The sequence below is a fragment of the Elephantulus edwardii genome, unplaced genomic scaffold, assembly GCF_000299155.1.
Source record: "Elephantulus edwardii isolate Elephantulus edwardi_28Jun2011 unplaced genomic scaffold, EleEdw1.0 scaffold00017, whole genome shotgun sequence".
Taxonomy (NCBI): Eukaryota; Metazoa; Chordata; class Mammalia; order Macroscelidea; family Macroscelididae; genus Elephantulus; species Elephantulus edwardii.
Genome location: NW_006399767.1, coordinates 22,235,016 through 22,246,157, shown reverse-complemented (window position 1 = coordinate 22,246,157; position 11,142 = coordinate 22,235,016). Strand labels below are relative to the sequence as shown.

General features: G+C 40.2%; 1 protein-coding gene across 1 annotated transcript in view; it reads left to right on the top strand.

Annotated features, from left to right (window-relative positions):
- Positions 1–6: 6 nt before the first annotated feature.
- The window catches only part of ZFAND3 (zinc finger, AN1-type domain 3), a 423,161-nt gene continuing 412,025 nt past the window's right edge, over positions 7–11,142 (top strand). The window contains exon 1 of the mRNA XM_006882023.1: positions 7–92. Within this exon, the coding sequence (XP_006882085.1) occupies positions 22–92 (71 nt within the window). The 5' untranslated portion in view covers positions 7–21. The remainder of the gene's footprint in view (positions 93–11,142) is intronic.

Here is an 11,142-nt window from a genome sequence, read left to right as displayed (position 1 = left end):
GCTCCGCCGCCGCCGAGCACTATGGGAGACGCCGGGAGCGAGCGCAGCAAAGCGCCCAGCCTACCGCCTCGCTGTCCCTGCGGCTTCTGGGGGTAAGTGCCCGGCCGGGTGGGGGCGGGGGCCGGGGGCGCGGGCTCCCGGGAAGTCCGGGCTGGCTCGGGGCTCCTGGAGGCCGGGACCCTGGGGGCTGGGCCCAGGCTGGGCCTGCGGGAAGGGGGCAGGGGCCGCGTCCAGGAGTGGGGTGCTGGACGGGAGGCTGGGGTGGGCAGAGAAGACCCTGCCCGGGATGCGTTGCCACCTCCTGGGACTCGCAAACTTGGGGCTCGGGCCTCCTGGGGCCTCTGGATCACTGGTGAGGGGGCAGGGCAGTGGGGAGGAGAGGAAGGGATGGTGTCGGCACCTCCCAGTGGCGCAGGGTTGTCCCCTTGCTTGGCATGTCGAGGCTAGCCTTTCTCCCCCTTCCTCCCCTTTGGGGTGAGTTGGTGCCCAGCGTTTGGGAGGGTATTTCCTCTGACTTTTTCACCTCCCCCTCCCCCTAGAGACTTGCATCATCACTTCCTAAATTATATCCCAGTGTCCCATTTGCTTTTAGGAAGCTGTTCACACGTCGCTTATTTTTTTCCAAGTGGATCCTAGAAATCAGGCTGGGATAAAGTTATTAAGACCCTTTTGAGGTCTTATTTTTGTATAAAACATGTTTGAGAAGATTTGTAAAATTTCCTTGCCACGCATCCCCCCACCCTAAACAAAACAACCGCAAGTTAGTCTGACTTGGAAGTGAGAGCCAGTTTTGGTTGATTGATTCAAATTCCTCTCCTTTATCTGAGGAAAACGATACATTGGCAGTCTGTATTACTACTACACCATCCTGAATTAGGGGAAAGACTGAATTGAGAAATCTACTTTTCTCTCCAAAGTTAAGAGTTTGAATTCTCCATATAACACTTAAAAGAGTTTTATGGCTTGATTCTCCTCTCTAACAGGTGCCTCCACATCTTATGATTGTACTTCAGTAGTAAGGAAATGAGAGACTTTGAAAGCTAACTGTTGTGATTTAGCCTTTTTTCTTTTCATTTTTGCTTTACTGCTTTTTAAAGATTCATAATATTTAGGTGTGTAGAGAGGCAAGAAGTAAGTGAATATTTCTGTTTGAAGACCTCTTAAGAAAAGTAGTGAAGTATTTTTGCTGTGTTCCAGGTCCTGAGAATAGTTGAGGTAGAATTTAAGACTATAATTTTGAGAGTGGAGAGAGAGATTATAAAGTGGATCTTAATGTAGATTTCTGTGAAATATGTTAATCAAAGATTGTGATAAGAAAGCTCTCTTACTTTCTTATCTCTGTTTTTGTTCTTAAAAAATTCCCAAATAGAAGGAAAATGAGTAAAAAAATAAATTAGGACATTTCTAAAAACTGTAAGGTATAAAAGTATAATTTATAGTCTTCATGTTATAAACCTGAAGGTTTATAACTTTCTCTTCATTTTGATTTAAAAATAACTGGGTGATCTGCTTAAGCTTTTATGGCCAATAGAATTCCCTGAAGAATCTTAAAATGTAGGAGACATTATCTCTTTAGTAGTAGAGGGAGATACTGAGACTTAAGAAGCCTGAAGTACTTCCCTGTGCCACAAAGGGAGTGTAGGGTGGAGTTGGTGAACTCCTCAGAGTGTTCAGCACCATCATGTGTATTTGTGACATCCCTGGAAAAACCTGGTGCCACAAGTCTCAAAGAAGGTATGTGGCCCAAGAAAGTAGCTGCCAGAGGCAACTAATGCGTAGGGTATATTAGGGTCTGTTTCCTGGCAACACATTAATATCCTGGGGATCATTATCATGAGTGAATTCTTACTGAAAGACTTTCACCAAGGCTTAGAATCTGAGAAATGCAGTAGCCTTTTAACCATTAGTCAGCAGTGCTCTGAGTAGATTGGGGTGTCCAGGAGGGAGAGCTACACTAATAATGCTCTGCTGAACCTATAATATTATGACCAGAGCTGCTTTTTTGTTGATTTTATAAAAACTGAACTACAGTTTCCCTGATCAATAGTGAGCATAAACACATTGATGCTATAATGACAGAAAGTTTTTAATGTATAGTGATTGAACTTTCCCTAAAGTGCTTGTTTTCTAAGGTGTTTTTAGGCACATGTATAATTCATATCTTGTGTTTCAAGCATAGTGAACTTGCTTTGTTTCCATCATGTTGTAACTGATTTTGAACATATTTCTACAGTGGTACATGTCAAGTTCTTATTCTGTTCGTAATGTGTACTAAAAATATATCTAACAAATATTTGAGTACCCATGTGTGATAGTTGTGGTCACGGGAAGCACTGATTCCATCCTATGAGAGCAGGGAGGGTGGAGAAGTTAGTTGACAGTTAAATTGTGCTTGTACAGGATGCCATGGGTTGGACACCTATCAGAGCTAGGGTAGAGTGAAGGAAAGGCATCATGTAGGGTGACCCTCCATGCCTCCAAGTCTATACCCATAGGGTGAAGGTGCAGAAATGGGGCTAGAATAATGATTGTCTCTAGGGTGGGTAAAATCTGGAGGTGAGAGTATACTATACATTTGAGGAACTGCAAGTTTGTGGGGGTCAGTCAGTAGATTGTGAAGGAGAGTCAGCTAGGGATGAGGCTGGAGAGGTGTGATGACATGGTGATGAAGGGCCCATAGGTAATAACTGAGGACTTTGGCCTTTTTATCTTAAATGCAGTAGGGAGCTATTGAAGAACTTTGAGCAGGGAGTAACATGATTATCTTTAATGTGAGAGAGTAGGTTGATCTTAAGAGTGGCCTAGGTGTGGATTTGAGTGTGTTGTGATTGTATGGCTGTGTGATGTATATGTGTTTATGAGGTTGGTGGCTGGGCTGTTAAGTTTTGCCAAAAAGAGTAATCCAGGCATATAGATAGTAATGACACCTGAACCAGTATAGTGAGTGGAGAATGGAAAGTAGATGATTTTGAAAGCCAGCAAAATTCAGGATATCGTTGTGCATGACCTTCATGAAAGTGAAGGCAAGCCTGTTCCCTAAAAAATTCTCTTCAGCCTGTGCCCTGTAGAGGTAATTGGTTTACAATTAGCTAGCCAAGGCCTGTCCCACAGCCCTTTGTGTAGGAGCCTTTCAGCAGCATGTTTTGTCACGAGCATACTAAAGGTAGTTTCTTAAGAAATGCTGTTCTTGACAGTTAACCAGGCTGTGAGACTTGCTCATTAGAGATACCACTCCCATGATGATGGAACCAATGCATAGCTTGACCCGCCATTGTGTTTCTGACGCTGTTAATTGTAAAGAAATTGTCCATCTTTCTCATGGGGGGCTGCTGTTGGATTTGAACTATTATGGAAACTTGGCTTTTGGCTTAGTAGTGCAAGTCCTGTGGATGATGCCACCAAGCTTCCTGTACATCAGATAACTCATTCATTGCTGTTGAATTGGAACTGACTCATATCTGACCCTCCAGTTACTTTTCAGAGGCTGTAAAAATTGCATGTGAGGAGATTGTCTTTTTTCCTGTTGGATTCAAATTGCTTACCCTTAGATTGGTGGTGCAGTTCCTACCCACTAGGCCACCAGAGTGTCCTACATAGGATACTGGTTGATGGGGCTTGAATAAATAGAATTTTGAGGTCTGTCTTGTGGGAATACAATTAGAAAAGAGAATGGCAGAAGGAACATACAGTTATTCTGTGTTAGTGTGTAGGACACTTAGTTTCCAGCTCTCTTCCTTTTGGCTTGTGATATTGTTAGATGCCTTGAAGTCAGGTACCACCCATAGTGACTCTTTGAACCTTGACCTATCTTTTACCATTCTCATACTCGCTGACATACTTGAGCCCATTGCTGCAGTCACTGTGCCAATCCATCTGGTTGAGGGCCTTCCTCTCTTTTCATTGACCTTTGCAAGCATATTGTCCCTTTCTAAGAAATAGCCACCCCAGTAACATTTTCTAAAGTACGAGAGACAAAACTTTATCATCTTTGCCTCCAAGGAGGCAAGTAGTATTGGCTTATAGTGTGTAATGACATGTGCAGGTTGTGCTGATTTTACAGAGACCATCTTTATTATGTATTTTTTCTGCCTTGAAAATTGTTGACAATTACCATGTTGTTAGTACAATATAGTCCATCTTTTCAGAGTTATTATTATGAATAGGATTATGCTTCCCAAAATAAATGTTGTAAATCTTAACCTCTACCTGTGGTTATACTCCCATTTGAGAGTGATGCGTTTTGTTAATCAGTCAGAATTAGTGTAGGATTTATCTTGAGTCAGTCTCTTTTGAAATAGAAAAGATACTAAACAAGTGAGCACAGATTGAGATGGGGTAAGAAAGATGCTGGGACACATAGATATCTGCAAGGAACCAGGAAGCGGAAGAGAAAAGGCCTCATTCCAGAGTCTGTAGCAAGAGAAAGACTTCCCGTGAACCAGTGCTCTGAATTCTGACTTCCAGCCTGCTAAACTGTGAGAAACTCAATTCACATTTGTTAAAACCATCCATCTGTGCTATTCTGTTACAGCAGCACTGGTTAGCTGAGAAGGAAATCTGGTGGTGTAGTTTATAGTTTGTTGTGCTGCTACCCCAAAGGCCTCACGTCTCTGGCTGTTGGAATCCACCAGATGCTCTCCCTGAGGCAAGGATAGATGGGCAGTCCCTTGTTTCTAGTCACAGCTTTGGGAGCCTGATGATGGAGAGTTGCTATGAATTGGAATGTTTTTTATTCGGAGGAGTTGTGTGCTCACTCAGTTGACCCTCTAGTGAGTTTTCAGGGGCTGTAAATCATACAGGATTTTAGTAATAAATGTTTTTGATGTGTCTTGCAAAGTTGTATCCATTTGTTATCAAGTACCTTGTGTGTATCTTGAATTTTTAATACACTACTAGAGCTCCTGTGGCAACTTTGGGTAATGCTATTTGTTTTATAAACAAACTTAATATACAGTTCACATAAGTAGTCATTCTGGTATTTTAGGTTATAATGACAGTATTTAAATGTGAGTTTATTAGAGAAACTTTTTAAGAAGCTCGGGTGGCATAGACCATAGAGAGTTGTGCTGCTAACCCAAAGGATAAGTCTGTCTTGTGGTTTGAATCTACTGACAGCTTGGAGGAAAAAAGATGTACAATCTTCTGTGCAATTTGTAGCCTCAGAAACCTGCTAGAAGGTTAGCTGTGAGTTCCAACTTGTTTCACTGTTATTTTTTTTTTAATTTTTAAAAAATCATTATTATTATTATTATTATTATTTTTCCTTTTTATGTGTGTACCATCAAATCAGATCTGACTGGTACAGGAGACTTTTGTTCCTCCTTCTTCAGCATAGCATCTGGTGGATTTGAACCTCATACCTCTGGGATTGCAGTGTAGCTTCTTGCCACTAGGCCACCAGAGCTCACCTTGTTTCACTGTTTTAATAATGGAAAAAAAGAAGCTCTTCTATTCTAATGAATCATGTCATAAAACAAATGCTATGGATACATTTTTTTCTTAGGGAGATAGATTTTAATAGTATTTTTTTTAATTTATTTTTATTTTTTGTGTGGGGCCTTGGAGAGGGACATCATGTTTGGGAGAGTGGAGGGATGGCGCACGACAGGAAGACCCTCGATGAGATGGATCGATTCTGTGATTGGGGTGGTGGGAATGAATGTGTTGGAGATGGCAAGGTTGGCACAGGATAGAGCAGCATTTAGGGCTGTTGTACATAGGGTCGCTATGAGTTGCAAGCAACTTGATGGCACATAACCATAACAACACCAACAACCACAACCATCAAATCGGATCTGATTAGTACAGGAGGAGATTGCCCCTCCTTCTCCAGCAGAACATCCAGTGGATTCGAATTACGTACCTCTTGGATTGCAGTGCAGCTTCTTGCCACTAGGCCATCAGAGCTTCCTGATAGTATTTAGTTTTTGAAGTCTGTTGTATTGAAACCAACTGGAGTGGCTGTTAAATAGTTGTGGTTTAAGTAAAACTATTAACAAGTCGAGGTCAGGAATAAACTCACATAATAAATTCCATTTGTTAAAGTAGAATGTTGATCCAAAATATAACACAGTTAATTTCTTTTTGGCTAATTTAAATGGAATCAATAATATTTCCTTCTTTGAGCACAAGTTTTGTGAATTGCTGTATATATAACATTGGTGTTTCCTTGTGTTTCTGTTCTGGGCAGACCATCTGGACCTAGTGTGTGCATGCCTCTTACCAGTGGGTGGCCCTCATACTTGCTTTGCTTCTTTCATGTCATTCTCCCAATTGAACACGCTGCCACCCTTAAGCCAGCATAACCTGGGCTTTCAGTTTCATGCACACAGAGTATGAATCACTAACCAGTAGACTGCTTATGTCAGTGATGTCATTGGTTATCTATTTAATATAAAATCCCCAGAAATAGTCTCTTAAAAAACAAAACAGCTTGTTTATGCAGTGAATTGGCTTTTTTGAGTATTATATGCACTTGTAGTTAATTTAAGGACGTATTCAGTATATCCTGAGCTGATAGTACATTCATTTACTTGCCTTGTTTTTCTAATTACATTTGGGGTATTTAGAAAATAGAAAATTTTGATGTGGTAGGACCTGGAGATTATTTATATATTGATTTATTATTTTTTTTCCCTTTTAGTTTGAGGTAATGGATTCTTAGAATTAGATCCAGCTATGGTGCGTGTATTGGTCTTTCCCTGTTTGGAGCGAAAAAGAGTGAAGACAACAACCAAAGACTATTAGGCTAAAGGACTGAGGAAGCATATGTACTTCTGTCGCTATGTCCCTAAGACAGAAGAACTGAGTGATGGCCAACTACCTCTGTTGACCACTCTGAAAGGAAACACAGTAGAGAAGAGTGGGAAAAAAATAGGTAACAGAACTCAAAACCATAGAAAAGACCAGTGTTATTGTTCTGATAGACACTGGTGGAATCCCTGAGACGATGGTCTTTCATCGTCATTGAAATCACCCCGTGACACTCCACTTTATTAAGGTCTGTGAGATGATGAGTAGTAACACCAGAGCTGAATGCTTTCTTTAGAACAGCCAGCAATACCTGCTCAAAAGGGCAGCATTTACATAGGGATAAAGCTCAAAAGGTAGAGATGAATAGGAAAGAAAGATGAATGGAAATGGGAAACAGGGAGGAAGTGGGGAGGTTGCTGTTCCAGTGTGGTAATTGTAATCAGTGCTGTGAAATAATGCATATGTTTTAAATGGAAAATCAGTTCTGTGAACTGTAACTCAGATCACAGGAAGAATTTTAAAAAATTCTAGTTAGCATGTAGGGCGTAATATTACTCTCTTCCTATATTCTCCTCATTCTTCCCTTCTCTGGGGAAAAAATAAAAAGACGAAATAAAAAAGACTAAAAAAAAGATAATAAAAAAAGTTTTTACTGAAAACATTTGAGTAAAAATTAATATAGTTAAATAGTTACCATTAATACAAGTTAATACTAACTTTTCACAAATTGCTGTTCTAATTGGTTAAATCAGAGAACTAAGAATCCTTAGAAAAAAATAAAGTACTGAAATAAAATAACACTAAAAAGCACCATGTTAAATACTTATCTGGAATCATGTTCTAGGTTGATGAGACAAGTGTCATTTGGATTTGTTGTTAAGTCCTCAGCTGGTTGTGTCTTTGCGAAGTTGTGAAGTCCTCCAGTAATCACAGATCAAGATTGAGGTTACAGATGCTTTTCTCCTTTTGAAGAAAGATAAAGTTATTATAACAAAGCCAAAAGAAGGAAGTGATTGGTCAACCCCAAAATTAATATAATTTAATAAAACAATATTATACAGATTCTGACTTGTGTTTTTGGGACTTGGTGTCACATTGGTTTGTGAAAGAGGGCCTTGAGTCCGTTTGTGTGGATGATACTGATGCTGTTCGATTTGGATACCGGTTTTGAGTCACATGCCGATTGTACTATGGACGAGGTTTCCATGTAACAACATTCAATTACTGAGTGAGAGATTTAGGTATAAAGAAGAAATCTCATATACACATTGAAGAAGAGGCATAAAGAAACTTTATTTAGGATCAAATAGAATCTAAAACACTTTTAAAACTGCACAGTCCAATATGATAGTTACTAATTCTAGATAACAGTTTAAATTTAGATTAAGTAAAATAGAAAATTCAATTCCTCAGTTACATTAGCTAAATTTTGTGTACTCACTAGCTTAGTGCTGGTGCCAGCAGCAGTGTGCTTGAGTGCAGAGAGCTTCAGTATATCAGAGATTGTGAGATGGCTGTAGGATAGACAGAGTTCAGCACCTACAATAACAGCAGCTCAGTAACTAGTAGCTACCCAAGTGCCTTGATGAGGTACAATAGTAACACTTTTAGCTCCCACAGAGTTCTACTGGCAATACTGTTCTAGAACATTGACCTGAAAAGCAGCCAGGATTTTAAACCATTTTCATGTGAGCTTTCTAGACCTCTTGGTTTCCTCACATTTGGAAAATGTCTCTCTAGCATAACTCTGGAGCAAATGTTTATTTTCACTGGAGAATGTAATACTGCTGTTACTGTAGAATACTGGGAAGTGTACCTTTGAGCAGTTGTTGGTATTAAAATGAATACATATTAGTTTGGAATTTAAACTTTTTTTACATGTTAATTTTTTACTTCCTTTTAGTTCTTAGCACTATTAAACGGACAGTTTCAGCAATCTACATAAAAGAGTTGTTGGTATAATAGTAAATATTTCCCTTTTTTTGTTAGGGAAATTGTGAAGATACTTGGATTGTTTAAGAGGTGGTGGTGTGGTGCATTGTGTTGTGCTGCTAACAGAAGTCAGCATTTTGAATCCACCAGCTGTTCTGTGGGAGAAAACTGGGCAGCAGCCTCCTGTAAAGATTTGTAGCCTTGGAAACCTGATGGAGGGTCACCTGGAGTTGGAGTTGATTTGATGGCAGTGGGTTTTGGATTAAGTAACATTTATAGAGGAATGATACTTTTTGAAAATGTAGGTCTTGTGGAGCAGCTACATTAGGCTTTCCTTTTTTTTTTTTTTTTTAATAAAGTCAAGTCCATATATCAGAATGTCCAGAAACGGGTGAGCAAAACCAAACTGATCTGTACCAGGCCCAGAGAATGGCACTAGATGAATAAAAATGTCCTGTCATCCCTGAGACTAGGGGACAGAGCTGCAAACAGTCAAACAGTGCTCAGCACCCAAAATAGTGGCTGCAGCTGTTAACCAGAGAAGGAACCCATGCCAGTTAACGGCATCTGTTCATTCAGCTGTACCAGATGTCCTGTATCTTTGAGTTTGTATGAAAACAGAAGAATGTCCTGAGAGAGGTCCTAAGGACATGGGAACTGTTTGCTGTTCCTCTGGCCTCTGGGGGGACAGAACCATTTTGTGTTTCTGGATCCAGAAATAATAAGACAGTCTCTTATTCATCCATATTGCCACCTCAGTTATGATCTGGAGGGTGAGGTTGGTGATACTGTGCTTGATACCTTTTGAGGAGTGCCTTTTTATTTCTTGCTATGGAAGTCAGGTGGTTTGACATAGCACATACTAATGTTTTGGCTACTTTTAGAGTCTTTAAGAGTGGCAAGTTGAAATGCTTTTGTATAAAATAATCACTCATTTGCTTTTACTGGAAGGAGAAGCATCCTGACCATCAAGAGTATACTCTTCTTGCAGTCAGTTTCTTGGGCCAGGTACTTGGTTTTCTCTTCCAGGCTTGCATTGATAGAATTCAAAAACACAATGAGAGGATGTTTCTATAGCTAATGGTACTTAACTGGAGGAGCTGGGGCAGGAAGTTGGGGAATACAGAGGGTGGCAGGGTGGGCTTTGCTGATCCATGTGTTTGCTTTCAAAGCCTCTGCTGGTTTCATATTATCGCTTATTCAGTTTCAACTATTTTTAGGGTATCTTCTAGGCTTTTGCTAGGAAAGTTATCTCTAGAGGTTTTTTTTTTAAAATATGTTGAGTGCAACACGAAGAAAATTGAGTAGTATAGTCATTCTTAAACTACCCAAAAGTGTGTATATTATCTAACAAGGAAAGGAATATTAAAAATACAGAGGTATGTGGGAACATGTGTATGTCAATGTTAGTTGTTTTTAGACTTATGGGGTTTTAAATTTTTTTTATTCTGTTTCTGAGGAGGCAGGGATAGTATTCCATATTAGGACAGTGTGATGGAATCTCTGGGTAGTGTAAATAGTTAAGATGCTTAACTGCTAATTATAAAAGTTGGAAGTTTGAGTACACTCAGAGGTGCTCAAAAGAAAAATATATGGAGTCTTGGTGGCACAGTGCTTCATTTGTTGCAGCCCAGTGCTGCTAATCACAAGGTCCTCTGTTCAGATCCATCAGCTGTTCTGCTGGAGAAAGATGGGAAGTCTCCCAGTGGAGAGTCACTTTGACTTGGGGTCATCTCGATGGCAGTACATCTGTGTGTTAGGAGTATTGGCTATCCCATGAATTGCCAAAAGAGCAGACAAGTCAGCTCTGGAAGAAATATAAACAGAATGCTCCTTAGAAATAATGATGATGAGACTTGGTCTCACATACTTTGGACATGTTATGAGGAGGAACCAGGCCCTGGAAAAAGACATCATTCTTGTTAAAATATAGGCTCATCAGAAAAGAGTAAGACCTTTAGTAAGATAGATTGACAGAGAGGCTGCAACAAATGAGTAGAAGCACAGTAGAGATTGAGAGGATGGCATAGAATTGGCCAGGGTCCATTCTGTTCAATGTAAGGTCACTTTGAATTGGAGCTGACCTGAAAGCTCCTAACAATTTAATTTGTGTGTGTCTCTCTCTCTGTGTACGTACACATTTATTTTTGTAGAAGAGATATATTTCCAGGTTTTGTACATGTTGTTATTGGGTGCTGTCGAGTATGACTCATAGCGATCCTGTGAACAACAGATCTGAGCCCTATCCTATCCTGTGCCATCTTCACAATTCCTGATCCACTAGAGCCCTTTGTGGCAGTCGCTGTGTCACTTCACCTGGTCGAAAGCCTTCTTTACTGACCATCCACCCTTCTAAGCATCATGTTCCTGTCCAATGAATAGCCCCTCCTAGCAACATGTCTGAAGTGGAGGACATTGCTAATTAGAACTCTATTCTCTTCCTCTCTGTCCCCTACT